General features: G+C 36.8%; 1 protein-coding gene across 2 annotated transcripts in view; it reads right to left on the bottom strand.

Moving 5' to 3' along the window:
- LOC115236900 (Down syndrome cell adhesion molecule-like protein Dscam2) overlaps positions 1 to 16,329 on the bottom strand; it is a 71,376-nt gene that overhangs the window by 41,592 nt on the left and 13,455 nt on the right. The window contains exon 7 of one of the 2 annotated variants that reach the window (XM_029809627.1): positions 9,719 to 9,868. In XM_029809627.1, the coding sequence (XP_029665487.1) occupies positions 9,719 to 9,868 (150 nt within the window). Of the gene's footprint in view, positions 1 to 9,718; positions 9,869 to 16,329 lie in introns of those variants that run through there. The other variant, XM_029809629.1, reaches the window with a different exon arrangement.

Raw genomic sequence — 16,329 nt, 5'->3', positions numbered from 1 at the left:
GTTCGCTTTCCGTGCCAATAGAGATATCTTTGCTTCACCGGCAAAGGCAGGCGCCTTGCTTCCGACAGGCTCTAAAGAATATCGACTTGCCATTACCCCGAAACTAATTTTCGTTCATGCATTCAAAGCGGGGACAGGGCTTCCTCTTGCCAACAATAGATTATTGCACGCGACGCATTATGAAATTTATTTTTAACAGAAAAAAGCTATATTTTGAATAAATATCATAATTATATTTCTCCCCTTTTTTATAAGATAAAGTTTAATAACTCCTTTTCTTTAAAAATAAAAATAATACTGCGATACTATTGCTTTCGATAACACTTTCTCTTGCATTCTCATTAATTAATAATATTGAATTTCGTACCTAGATATTGGAGGAGGATGACCCTGAGCATTACAAGGCAAACTAACGTCCATGTTCGCCTTTCGCACCAATAGAGACAACTTTGCATCGCCCGCAAAAGCGGGTGCTTTGCTGCCAACGGGCTCTAAAGAATGTTAATTTATGTAGAAAACTATTCTGTTTACACATAGCGGGAACAGAGTTTCCCCTTAAAAACGAAACTCGACCTCAGTCAACCAATATATGAATTGGCTCTCTTTCTTTCGATTTTTGCCTGCATCGATAAAAAAACCGTGGTTTTTTTTATAAGATCAATCATGAAACTTTTCAAAAGCTATTACCTAGTAGTGGGCACAGGACTTCCCTGAGCAGCGCAGAAAATACTAATGGGTTGTCCTTCATATCTTCCGATTGTACGACTTAAATCATCCGATGTTAATCTCGGCGACCTGGCACCTATCGGTTCTGAAATCGATGGAAATTGCATCGAGAAACGTAAGAATCTCTTACGAGAGATTACCTGGCAATTGGAATAGGAAATCCCTGAGCGTTGCAGGCAAGCACCACGTCCGTACCCATACGTCTAGGATATGCTCTAGACGTATCATCAGTAGAGAAGATCGGTGATTTAAACCCGACCGGTTCTACGAGAAACAACGTTGAACGATGGAATGATCAATCGCTCGTGGCAATCCATAACGTCAACAAAAATAACATACGCGCGCGAAAATTATTAATTATATAATTAATTGACAAGATTACTCTCCAGTGAGCGTAAAAATAAAAATAAATTAAAAATTCAATATCGGACATATAATTAGACATTCTACTTATTTTAGCATAATTATGAAGTGTTCGACGAAATATATCTATGTCTCACCTCGAAATTGGAACAGGGTAACCTTGCACCGGGCACATCAGATTTACCGCATCATGCGATTTAGTCTCCATGAAGTCAACTTTACGTATACTCGGCAATTTAGGTTTTGCGCTCGATGTGGGTTCTAAGAGGCGTACGAGAACGAGAACAAGCATTGTTAAGCACGGAAGCTGGTACTGTTACTGACCGCGTAATGGGGACAGGGAACCCTTGAGCAGGGCAAGTCATCGACACCGCAGTGGAGCTAGGTGTCGGTCTCACCACTTTTATGTCAGCATTTATGAACTTTGGTTTCGCGCTGGACACCGGCTCTATATTGAAAGAATGTTAAAATGTCAAACGTGTCGATATCGCATAACGCGTTTCGCGAATGCTGAGACTGGGTATCCCGAGAAAAAATCGGAGGCAGGACTGCGTAAAACTGTATTTCAAAAATACAACATATACATATAAAATGCTATTCAAAATTAAAAAATAAAAAGAAGAATAATTCTTATTATCAAATACATAAAATATTTTACTTTTTCAAACCAAAGCTAAACAAAGAATAAGACTTATTCTAAAAATTTTCATTCGAAATGTAAAAAACAATGTGTAGTATTTTATATTTCAAATGTTTATATCAATTATGTATGTATATTTGAATTACTGCCCAGTCCTGACTTGAAATAGAAAACGACAGTTATTAAAATTCTACGGCACGCTATAAAGCCGAGAAGAGACTGCGCAGAAATTAAGCGGAATCTGAACATTTGAATAACAAAGACGCGATTAAACCGGAAGGAAAAATCAATGGCTGCCCTTTAATATCCACTTTCCCTCGCGTTTATTCAATCACTCTCTGCATCGCAACCGCGCATCAACCGATATACACAGTGATAACATCTATACATTTGATATACCTGTAGCTCGGCACGGGGAATGCTTGAGCTGGACATGGCAAAGTTAATGGCTGATCACGTTGCACTGTGTACGTTGTGTAGGTACGAGAATTTTCTGTCATTGGAAATTTTGGTTTTGTACTGGCAACCGGTTCTACAAAAGAGAACCAGATTTTCGAAGATATCAATAATTGTTACGCATAATTATCAAAGTAAAATTAATAGGAATTCTATCTATTTACTCAAGATCGAATTATTGCCATACCTAAAAATAATCTAAAAAACCATAGATTTTTTTTGACAAATATTATTACTCAATTAATGATCCCTATATAACATTTACCGCAAATCGACAATCTTGTTTTCTTCTATTTTAATGCTTAAGAAAAGCCATACACCGGGACAAGGTAACTCCATTGGCAATCAGACGCGCTTTATTGACTATCCAGTGCTCGGCAACCATCGTAAAACACTGGGGAGGATAATTACTTGCCATGACGTGTCCTTGATGACTTCACCCACAACAGGCACGATCAAAGACCGCCCTGAAGCAGACGGCGAGGATAGCTCTGACTAATATAAAGTTAAGGAGCAATTTACCTGAATGCCGGTACGGGAAACCCTTGAACAGGGCACAATAAAGTCGCGATGGAGCCCAATATCGCATTCGGATTTGTCGATTTCACGTCCAGCGCCGTTAATTTCGGTTTTGAGCTCGACAACGGTTCTACAGGTCATATCAAAAACACACAAGCGAATATCGAATCGTTTGGCCGTAGGAAATCAATCATCCCCCGCGCATCTTACATCCACAAATTTACGTACTTGAAGACTGGGACAGGATACGCCTGAGCAGGACAATGCAGTGTCAGACCTCTGATTTCCGCGATCTCGAATGTACGGCTTTTATCGATAGTCGAGAACTTGGGCTTCGCAAAGCCGACCGGTTCTACAAATTAAACTTACAGTCAAGAATAAAGTTGATGTATTGATCTCGTTAATTGATATCGATTTATGAAAGTATAGAATTACATTTTTATAAGAAATTATTTTTTAGAAATACAGAAATTAAAGAAAAATAAAACCACAATATTGTATAAATAAATTAATATTTAAACAATACAAATCTGTAAAAGAATTTATTGTCGATAGGTTGAAAACTGAGATTAACTACAGACTTTGTTTTTGCCACAAGAAATCGATACTGGGACAGAGTAACATCCTTAGAAAAAGAAGACACTCTCGGATACTTCCTCTCGCAATTCTTCTTTTTCCACGACAATACACGGGAGATTGACCAATACATCGACCTACCTATACGTGGCGACCGGAAACGCCTGAGCCGGGCATAGCAACGTAAAGCCCGTGCCTTTTGTAATGCGCAACCCAACGTCGTTTACGGATGGAAACTGAGGTTTGGTGCTCGACGCGGGTTCTAAAAACAGAACGCTAGACAGTCCGATATACACAAAGCGGCACCAGGTTATTCTTGATATGCTGGAATAGGGTTTGCCCCTTTCCTCAACACCGATAAACATTTCGCATTGATAGCGAGCCAAGAATAATATAATCGAATTAACCTATCATAGGAGGAAGAGAGAGAAAGATAACAACAATACTAATGTTTTAACATTTTCTAATTACGAAATCAAATGAAATAAAAATCTTAGAGAAAAATTATACCGAAAATATGTGTGTGAAGTAGTCAAAATTTCTCGATAAAATAACATCGTTGTAGAATACTGAGATGTAAAAATAGATTCTTGAGATCTCTTAATATTCTGAAAATAATTAATAACTGCTACGAATACGCCTACCTATAGAAAGGTACCGGAAATCCTTGAGCAGGACAAAGCAGAGTAACGTTTTTATGCGAAGAAACGCTAAATCGTTGAAGATCACTTGAGCCGGATAATTGCGGGCGCGTACTGGACGCTGGTTCTGGATATAAAAGATTATTTTTTTGCGATAGAACACACTAAGAAGTCTTTACCTGTACGATGGAACGGGGAACCCTTGGGCAGGACACAGCAATGTCATTGCACCGCCGAGATATACTTTGAACGTCTGCGAATCCGCCAACGACGGAAATTTCGGACGAGCGCTTGCAATTGGTTCTACGGAAGTTCCAAGATGCCGAAGAAACATCGATAAACACGAGATTTACTTTCTGCTATTTATATTATCAATTATATAGACTGAACTAGAATATTATTGCAAATTATAGCACGATAATAATTAAGTTTAATTAAACTAACTCTAAATAATCGACAACAATAATATTTAATAAATATATATACGATTAATATTTTTGTAATTATTTAAAAAAAATGCTGCACTCTTTAAATATATTTTGTATAAATAAATGAATATATCTATCGATTATTATTTATAGAAATTGCAAGAGATCAAAAAAGAAAATAAAACAACATGTGCACATATATCAGTCCGCAATTTCCTCTCTTATTCTTTGTTTCGCATTGCGGTCGTGCACCAACAGATATAGGAGTATAGTCGCTCTATACGCATTTACTTTCTTATGATATAGACGCTTTGTGTACCTGAAGGCTGGAACGGGGAAGGCCTGTGCCGGACACATGAGAGTCAGCGACCGATCGCAGTGAACTGTGTACGTACGCGAGTTCTCTGTCATCGGAAATTTTGGTTTTGTGCTGGCGACTGGTTCTATAAGAAAGCGAAAGAAAGGACGAGCGTACAACGCGAATCTACAATCGCATTATCGCAACTGTGAAGGATCAGCTTTTAAAATCTAAAAAAAATTTCTACAATTTTTATTTTCCTTCGATTTAAATTGTTATAAAACTGATTGCTGAGACAGGTCATATTTATATTTTATATTTACTGAAATGCGTTATTAATTAATAAACAAATATTTTCGAATAAAACAATTTTAAAAAATATATAATAAAAAATAAATTTGTTAAATTGTTGTGTAATATTGAAAAAATAGTTGCGATTTTAATTGCTCGTCGCTCGCATATTGTTTCTGCCGCTTCCGTATTATAATTTCATTCATTATTCCTAAAATCTAAATATACCGCGATATAACCTTTTCCCACCTATGCGACGGAACGGGGAACCCTTGAGCAGGGCAGGGTAGAGTCAAAGTGTCTCCTTGATGCGAGACAAATCCACGCGAGTTGTCCATTGTCGGAAACTTTGGGCGTACGCTCCCTACGGGTTCTACAAAAAGACCGAGTGTGAAAGGAAACGTGTCAGAAACGTGCTGACAACATGACAATGCCATCATTTATGTATGCCTGGGGACAGGGAATCCCTTGAACGTATTAAAAGAAGGTAATCAGCTCGAAATTCCTTATTTACCCAGATGTTACACTTCCATGTCATAATTCAATATTTTTTAAATATCAGGAATTATTATAAAAAATGCCTAGCTTATTAAAATTTTTTGTTTCCCGTAAAATGCATTATTTTAAGAACTTGTAAAACTGTATTATAACCGACTTGAGAGAGAGAGAGAGAGAGAGAGAGAGAGAGAGAGAGAGAGAGACAATTTATCCTACCTATAAGACGGAAGCGGAAATCCCTGCGCAGGACAAAAAAGCGGCAAGCTTTCGCTGATCTTCGTCACGAGTCCAATCAAGTTGATGGTACTTGAAAGTTTTGGACGTGCGCTTGCTACAGGCTCTGTCAGTCACAGCCCGAGGGAAGAAGAGGACAATTATGAGAGAAAACAACGATGCAACGAATCGCGAATTTCGACTTACTTGTGAAACGGAACAGGGAACCCTTGAGCGGGGCACAACAAAGTTGCAGATCCATCTTTAATCATGCGAAATCCTCTGATGTCGTCTATCGTCGGAAATTTTGGTTTCGCGCTGCCGACCGGCTCTAAACATTATTTAATCAAATATATATGTACTATCGCCTTTTGAGATACCGTATAAGACGACGGGGAACCCCTAAAGACGCTTTCAAATTTTCTGAGATTTTGTGATCGATCATAAAAGCATTAACGTGGCGCGATTTTATCTTTCGGCGCTGCGACGATTTCTGCGTGCACAAAGATTGCAGATGCAAATGATTTTTGTCTCACATTTAGTCTTAAAAAATGAAATAAAGTCTTTCCTTTCTATCTCTCTCTCTAATTATTGTATTACAAAAATATCATTAAATTTTTATGAACAAAAAGATATATTAAAACAAGAAAAAATAAAATTATAAATAAAATCCTTATAAAATGCAGTTATACGTTTATTAAAGACCATATTAAATTGAAACTATATCGCTAATTTAAAAAAGATGTAATGTGAAACGAAAACCGTAATAATGTAAGACGTGCTATCATTGCTAATTACCAGCTTCACCGTAAGTACGGAATATTTAATCGCAATTCCTAAATGGAGAACCAAGACTCGCAAGAGACTCTAGTGTGACATTCAATGATATAATACCTATGTGATGGAACCGGGAAGCCCTGAGCAGGGCACAAGAGCGGCAAAGTTCCATTTGTGAATGTAACGAGGCCGTTTATATTGCTGATGCTGGGGAATTTCGGGCGTACGCTTCCCACGGGTTCTGTCACATCATGGGATCCAGGAAGAAGAAAGAAAAAGAAGAAAACACGTAATGATTTCCGCGCCCTGAGCGACTTACTTGTACAAGGGAACAGGGAACCCCTGAGCGGGGCACAGCAACGTAACCGAGCCGTCCTTCGTCGTGCGAAAACTCCTGGAGTCGTCGATCGTCGGAAACTTGGGCCTCACGCTGCCGATCGGCTCTGATCATATCGTTTATAATTGGGACTTGCGCGTCCGCGGCGAACGGTCATCCCGAAGGATTCGCGTTCTGTTAATGTCTCTACCTGTACAGGGGAACGGGGAACCCCTGTGCCGGGCATATCAGGACCAGAGAGCCTCCGACGAACGTCCGGATGCCACGTATGTCATCTGTCGACGGAATCTTTGGACGTACGCTGCCCACCGGTTCTAAAAAGCACGTCGTTTTTGTTTTTGCGTCTCCCGGTTGTAACTTTGATATAATATAAAGTACGAATTTATCCTTTCCGAAGGATGGATGATGAATTAATTACAAGTAATTTTCATGTCTTAAAGAACGATAATACTAGATAATCTATCTAAATCAGTGAAAAGGAACAGGGAACCCCTATGCTAAATATATACACACGCTATCTTGCAAAAGAGCAAAATATTTTGCAAAAAGATGTGTTATAATAATTTTATATATCATAACTATAAAATATCAAAAACATCTAATATATAAATCTCATTCATTGATCATTGATCCGACACATTCTTAATTTAAATAACACCTGGATTGACAATGAAAAATCTAATTAAAATCAAAAAGTATAATATATCACGACCATTTAGTTAATAAAAATTTTTCTGTTTTTTTTATCCGTAATACATATAATACATTTAATTTTATCATTTTTAAGCAGAAGCAATTAATAATCTGCTCTTGCAATTTTGATTTTAATCCGCTATTACATATATATCTTTATATCCTGTCATTTTATCATTATTTACAGTATAGATAAGGAAAAATATGTAATTCATCATTTCGTCATTAAGTAATATTGATGCTGTCTCGTATAAAAAAATTTAAATTTCCAGTGGACAACCACAAATTATTCTGCATTCAAGATTATCGTACCTACGGTATTGATCATCTTTGAGGAGGGCACAAAAATGGTATGTTGCCTTTCAAGCTCACGGAAAATCCGTTTAAGTTGTTCATCGTAGAAAACTTTGATTGTACACTCCCCATGGGTTTTGCATAACAAAAAGCCAGTCATGAGACTCGTATAAAGAGAGTTGTGTCAAGCCCTTGCCAAGCCTCCCCGTTCGTTCCGTTAATCATCGTTATTATGGCTATATTGCATCTTGCTCTAGTTAGCTCCTAAATTGTTGCATTGCGCACTGTCAATGGCTCGACAAGTTTGCCTTTGCGATATTGCGCGGTTCGCCTCGTACGAACAAAGCGATTCGCTTATCAATGTCATCCTGCCGATTAGTACTCAATAGCTATGCGAGAGTGGCGAAGCGAAAGTAATTTCGCACTCAATATCTCATTGTAATACAGAGAATCCTTTGAAGTATATTAGAGAGAATTTTACACTTGGCTTTGAATTAACCGAATTACGCGATAAGATAAACCGTTGAGTAAAATATATATAATAATATATAAATCACGAATAAAGATATAATTAAAAGTAAAATATTTACATATATTACTTTCATATGTAATTGATTTAAAGTTTTTAATATTTATAAAAAGATAGCAAAATTAAAAATGCAGTAATACTTCTTTTTCTTTTAATAAGGAGAGACGCAGCTGATACCACTGTCGCACTTAACGGTTTAAATATCACTGCTAATTTGCTGTAAAGGCAAAAAATGATTCGATCGATCTCGCCTAATTAGCAGCACAGAACGCAGCTCAGATGCGTTTAATGCCACGTTTATTGAACGTGCGCAACGTCCACACAATGAAATTCTTAGCTGAAAGAACATGTTCCGTAAACTTACCACGCGAGAGCGAAGGACAGAGCCCGGAGATCGCGGAAGGCGCCGCGGAGCGTCGAAAGAATTTCGCAACCCAAATCATGTATATATATTTCTTTCTTTTCATTTATCTTTCTTTAAGCACAATTACTCTCGAAACCGATCATGCCAAGAGTCGAGTTTTGGGCGGGGCGGTGGCGCGTGCCCGCAGGGGTACCCTGTCCCAGCATTCAGGTTCACCCGCGAGCTTGATCGCGCCAAATATATACATGCGTATCGACCTCTTTAAAACAATAAAATTTAAATGCTGATCTAAAAATCGAATAACCTTTCTTAACAATTATAATTTTCTAAGAAACCGAGTGAGAGTCGATCAAGCTCGTTGGCCCAAACGATTGCACGTTCGTTGAACGTGATTATAGATCCGAAGAGACAATCGACTTTCCAACAATATAAAAATACTTTGTCTAATGATAAAATTAACATAGATTAAATAATGATATTGCTTGAAATATCAATTTTATATAAAATTCTTCTGTTATAAAAAAATCAATTGTCTCTTGGATAATAGTTTCGAACCCAGACACCTCGCAATGTGATGAATAATTTATGCTAAAGACATTAAAAAATTGACATTTCTAAATTTTTTTGGATTGTATATAAGAGATATATAAAATAATATTTATATATATAATATTATAAATTTTTGTTGTATAATGTGTGTTGTGTTAAGTCTTTATATTTATTATATCGACAGATAAACAAATCGTTAAGCAAGAATGATTTTATTAAAAAATATTTATTTTGTAATTATGTTTTATAATTAAAACTATCTTTTTTTTACATAAAATAAATACTGCAATCAATTTATACTAATCTCTCTATCAAATTGAAAGTATGAATTATGGTATCCAGGTCCGAAACTAGAAATACGATTCTGATTTCATTTGAGAAACAGATGCAGAACGCTGATTAATGAAGCTGTACCCTTCCGATTACATTGAAGGATTATCGAGAAATGTTTCTATAGAGAACGATGTCGAATCAGAATCGTAATTTCCGTATAAAAGGAATAAGACACTTTTGCGTTTTGACTCACCAGTAATGACGAGACGTCCCTTCGTAGCGGATAGTCTAGTTTCACCTGTGAGTCTGTGTTTTGTGCGACATTGATAAGTCTTATATCCATCTTCGGGTCCGACGTCCCTGATGTGCAATTCTCCGGATGGCAGTACCAAGTATTTTCCATCTAAACCCGTTCAGAATAGCACACATTAGTTATTGCACATTAATCCCACTCTTACATGACTCGTCAGGATAATCGATCAACTGATTACTGCGTTTAATATCGCATAATATCATCAATCATTTAATTGATTATTTGTTTAATTACAGGCGTATTATTAGTATCAAGGAGAAATCGATTATCCCGATGCACAATGCAGTCGCACGATGCTCGAATGATACAAAGATATAAAATCGCGAAATATGTACTTCGAGCATAATGCCGTCTTGATTAATAAACATGCGGTGTCCTTCGTCGAACGCTGAATCGCCACGGACCCTTCGTCAATCTCCCGCTTCAACATTCGACGAATTCTTTACGAAACCCAAGCACGTTCGCCAAACAACAGCATGGGAATCTTGCGTCGCATAAAAAAGATATTATGCAGAATCACACTTTTATTTTTTTATAAGTGAAAATACAAAAGCGCGCAACATTACTCTTGCTCATTGAAGCATCCAGGAAATCTATTCTTTGTGTTTGTTATAATAAAAATGGAGAGACTAAGATGACACCTTTTTTCATCCTATATATAAAAAATCTATAAAATTTATTAGCAATATAGGTATTATTAATAAACGTTTTTAAAGACGTTCTTATTATTTTATTTTCAGATATTAATTATCTCAAATATTAAATCTCTTCACAATATCTAAATTAATTAAATATCTACGTATGCAATACAGCATCATTTAATGCAAATTACTTTTGCCTTAATAAACGAGATATAACGTACCGTTCGTTAATCCGTTTTAGTTATTCTCTATTGTGGTTGAAAGTGCAGTTTCAACGCCTCTAACGAATCTGATCGCTTTTGCGGCCGAGTCTCATTGGCGAACTAGACTTCCTGGATAGGCGAACTAGTTACATGCAATCACACACACAAGCGGTATCCATAACCATTTAGCTACTATCACACACAGAGGAGGACACAGATGAGAAGAGACGGATAGACCGATCAAATGACCGGAAAAAAATCGGTGGAAAAGAGGAAGAGAGGTCTGGAACAGCGCGAGCAGCGGCAGTCAACGTCGTATAAATTTTTATATAGAATCCCGCATTGCACGGCAGTTTTGAAACGAGGGGCGTCCGATTACAAATATATCTTGCAGTTTGCACGCGTGTCGTGATACAATTGCGTAGTTCGATTGATTACTTGGTCGATAGAGTCGAAGACTGATGGAACGATTTAGACGACCTGGATTTATATTTCTGCCACTTGGCAACTAAGTGTGTTCGATAAAAAAAATTCATTTCCTTTTCTCGCCATTCTCTTTTTCCCTATGCGTTTCCATATTTGTTAAAATTTGTGTGAGACCATCGTATTGCAGATTTTGTAAATGAAGGTCGCATTGTTATATGTCACGGTCGAGCCGAGGATAATTTTTGCATAAACACAAAAGCGATCGTCAAGCGGAGTGTCATTACTGAATGATGATCGGACGATTCATGAGAGAATCCTTGAACTACATTACGATATACTAATAGCTTACCGAGCACCATAATTCTGACTTTATCGAACGAGTAAAGCGAAAAAAACGTATTTTACCGTAATACAAATGTATAAGAAAATAGTAGAAATATTTCTGCAGAAATATTACCTCACGAAATATATAATTTTGATGATAGAATAACATAAATGAGAAGAAATCCAAAAATAAAATATAATTCCGTTCACAGAACACATTCCGTGCGTTTATCTCTCGAGAATTTTTTGCGAAATGTATCAATTTTGTAGATGTGCCAATTTTGCAGCGTCTTAGAGATAGAAGATTCACGCGACATTCGAGCAGAATGAAGATAACACATGAAATGTTATACATCGTGTACCGTAATCGGCGCTAGGATATATATCAGTAGTCTCGTCTTCAATCCAAGAGTCAACCTCGACGAATTCGGCGACGAAGCTCGGTATGTGACACTTGATAATTGCGGCGTTCCCCCGAAGGACGTGTTCGTCCATCACGTTCACTGCATACCGCTGCCCGACAACTGCAACCAGACACCGGTTTCCGGTTTTACCATAAGACGCAAATCTCCAATCTAACAGGACGTGTCGATCGTTCAACAATTGACGATTTTAATAATAGACAGAATTTTTAAAAAAATTTAAAAGTTTTCTTACGATAAACACAAAGTATTGTGATTAATGATTAATAGCTGAATATTAATAACCCAATATTTGTGTTGAATACTGAATATTTTTTTATTTCTGATCTTATTATATGTTTACGCGAGTTTTTAAAACACATTGTTCTTAAAAACATTCTATTTTAAATAATTTAATTTCAGTTCCAGTTTATTACGCAATGGTTTAGTATTTCCTTAACTAAATTTGATTTATTAAAAAGTTGGCTTATAGATATATTTCGAAATCAACATTTATGCATTATTTCAGAGAAATCAGACCGGAAAATATATTGCATAACGTTTATTATACTAATTCAGACAGTTTGTTAGCCGACAAAATATTGAATTTATTTTACGCTTTAACGAATCCACTTTGAATGTTCATGCAGCGAGCAATGCTAATATTACGACATTTCGTATCACTACAAAATTTATATTACGAAATAAAATTTATGCTCAGAAATATCTTATTAATATGTATAACAAAACCGGTTATTTGCTTAATTAAGCACAAAAATATTTTAGTAATTATGTAATTAAACTGTGCCAGAATTTATGGTGAAAGTTGGTGCTCGACAAACAATTTAGACATTATACTCTCAAACTCGTAAGTAATCATAACTATTTTCAATAACTCGATAAACTCCGTTCGATAATATATCAAATATGAATATATCATTATCAGGAATTTTATTCACGTCACCGTCACGTCCGTGAATTAAAATAAGTCCTATTGTCACGGACAGCTGTGAAGAATACGTTCCTGCGTTTGTCAAAGAGAACTGGTCGCACGACCGGTCTTGAAATAGACACGATCGATATTCAATATTACAATTCATTGCATGTATTCAATAAACAAGTTGCGTGCAGATATACATCGCAACGATATACACGGAAACGATATCTATTTACGCTACATGCATTTTATACGCTTAAAACAAAGAAACATAATGCGTGGCATTGATAAGAGAAAAGGAGAGAAAGTACGCTCAAGATATCGAATAACTCGATGATCGAGCCAGTTCTCTTATTTGGTGATTTGCGCCTTCTCTAAGGAGAACCTGTGCCCTTTCGGTTTGCAAGGAATCATTATCAGGAATTTTATTCACGTCACCGTCACGTCCGTGAATTAAAATAAGTCCTATTGTCACGGACAGCTGTGAAGAATACGTTCCTGCGTTTGTCAAAGAGAACTGGTCGCACGACCGGTCTTGAAATAGACACGATCGATATTCAATATTACAATTCATTGCATGTATTCAATAAACAAGTTGCGTGCAGATATACATCGCAACGATATACACGGAAACGATATCTATTTACGCTACATGCATTTTATACGCTTAAAACAAAGAAACATAATGCGTGGCATTGATAAGAGAAAAGGAGAGAAAGTACGCTCAAGATATCGAATAACTCGATGATCGAGCCAGTTCTCTTATTTGGTGATTTGCGCCTTCTCTAAGGAGAACCTGTGCCCTTTCGGTTTGCAAGGAAAAAAAAAAAATACGATGCAACGTGTATCCTTTCATTTTTGACTACCATATGATTGCTCGTCGGCGACGTAACTGCCGCCGTTGGAATCGATCCATCCCACCACGTCCACGTGGTCGGCCACGAACGAGGGAACTTGACATTTGAAAATAGCCGCGTTGCCGCGTATCGCAAACTGATCGTAAACTTGAACTTCAAAGTACTGGGCGACCACTGCAATGAAGCGAGAAAAAAAGAGTTTAACGTTTGTTCTAGCTGTGAGTGTCGTCGGTGCACGCTTTGATCGCGATCGCGCCGATTAAAATTTCAATGAACCTGGCTGTCGGCAAACTGACTGCTGCAACTAGTTTCCGGTCGTGCCTCCATCAAGCGTAGCAAATTTTGATTGCACGATGGACACCAATCCGATTAATCCGACTTAATCTAATAGCAAATTATGCCTACGAGTAAACCCGCGCTCTCATCGTCTAATTTTACAGCAATTTCACATTTTGCGAATGACATACTGAAATGTTGCAATTCAGAAGATGAGAGATTATTGAAGATGACTCGTGTTCTTAAAATAATATTTTTCAAAGCAATCATAAACCAAGTTTTATGTCAAAAATTATATCATAATTTCTATTCTTATCGCATTAATATTCTGATTAATTAAAAGATTTCACTACCTATATTTGAAATATGCAATAATGCTTTAAGCAATAATATTTGTGTCCACGAATTAATTAAAAGAGCGTAATTACGATTATTCATATATGACAGTATGATTGAAACAAAATAAATTTAATACATTAATGTTTGTTATATACTTTATTAATTAATATCATAATGTCTTCCGGTACTGACTTTGCGGCCGTAAAGTAAATTCGATTACGTCGCCAGAGATAATCTTTTAACGATTATCTTTTTCTCTCTCTCTTTCTCTACCGAAAGTGGATCAAACTAGAATCGCGCGGGCGTTAATTTGCTTCTCGACCCGATTAATCCGGCTTAACCTAATCCGAGGATCACACCGAACGAAGTCACTGCCAGCCGCATGCTCTGCCTCTATTCACCCTTGCCGATCGCTGAATCGGAAAGGGCAAACTTTCGGCAAGATCCGCGTTCCATTCCATCAACCACCAACCCTTCTTTCCACTATCCGAGAATGCGCGTCCTGCCGAATAACGTATGTGCCTCATATATGCACGGATAGACCATCTCTATTCATCTGAGACGAGCATATCGTAATTTAATTTGCAAGATGGTTCATCATGAAAGTAAATATATTGACAGGTTTTAAGAGGATACACAAAAAGAAATATGATTTGTCTAGAAAAGGTAAACAAAAAATTCCATTACAGAACAACTAATTTTTTTTAGGATTGTGGAATGAAAAATTAAATGTCACAAAAGATTAAAACAATATTACTCCGTTAATGTTAATTTCGTGCAACTGGCATAACGTTAAGTACCCTTTTCCTGTTGACTATTCGCGTTATACATGGAGCCATCCTCAGCCTGCCACTCAATCACATCTACGAAATCCGCCACAAAGCTGGGCACGAGGCACTTCAAAGTTGCCGCATTTCCGCGTAAGACGAACTCGTCGATGACCCTCGTCTCGTAGAATTGTTGAACCACTGCAATGCGCGAATTCTCGAAGAGATCATGATGTAACGTCATGATTTAATATATCTGATCATAATTTATCTGCTTTGACGCACGCTACTCGAACTGAACCGAAAGACGATTAAAATTCTATAATGCTATCATGTTTTGCGTCGCTGAAACTATTATCGCTTTCAGATCTATTTTCGTATAATCATTGACATGTCTTTGACATGATATTTATCTCGTAACACTAAAATATGCTCATAAACGCAATTCTTTTTCATTGTGTTTGATTACACTAGACTGTAGCAGATTCGAAAGTAAAAGTCGAAATGACCGCGAGTTGCAGCCGACAATTGTCGGGGATCGAACGAGAAGAAAGTGTCGCGAATTCATTTGAGGGAGGGAGATGAGAATGCGGGAAAAGAAGAGAATACAGAAATTGTTCCAAGTCCCAACAATGCATACTACATCGACCGGTATCATACCGTACTCCTGTCCGGGCATGTAAATCGTCCCATCGTCGGCTACCCACTGATCCACGTAGATGAACTCGGACACGAAGCTCGGTATTTTGCATTTCATGATCGCGCTATTAGCCCGGATCACGTACTCGTTCTCGGCTTCGGTGACGTAAAACTGCGAAACGACTGCCGGCGCGGGCAACGTGTTAACTCTTTGAGACGCGATGGAAAGTGAAACATTTCTTTAAGAGTTTGACCATTATAGGTTTCTAGTTACATAATGATGAAAAAATTAATTCATATCACTTTATACGAAATAAATCAATGAAACAAAAATTTAAAAATTTGTTTCATATTTTTTTACAGAAGATACCTCATGTTAATTATGTAATATTTTTGTAAATATGTATTTTTATAAAAATGCATATTTCTCAAGGAGTTAAAGCGACGGACAATAAAATATGTACTACGTAAATGTTTCAATAGGATTGTAAGAGAAAGAGTAAATATGTTATTTTGGTTAAAGATATGTCATGGACACAAATAAGCGACTGATGTCTTTCGCAACAAATTTGCATATGATTAGGCGACAAAGAAAAAAGTCAACGTAATAACGTTTTTAATTCATTTTCTTAAAAACCTGAAAAAGTTAATCTAAATTTAATTTTCTTAATTTTGAGATTATTTTTTCCTCAATTTCTTAAAAGTTTAAATTAAACTACTGTGGCACACTTTTACTTTCAA

The sequence above is a fragment of the Formica exsecta genome, unplaced genomic scaffold (genome assembly GCF_003651465.1).
Source record: "Formica exsecta isolate Colony F162 unplaced genomic scaffold, ASM365146v1 scaffold262, whole genome shotgun sequence".
Classification (NCBI taxonomy): Eukaryota; Metazoa; Arthropoda; class Insecta; order Hymenoptera; family Formicidae; genus Formica; species Formica exsecta.
This window is presented reverse-complemented; position numbering and strand designations above follow the sequence as displayed.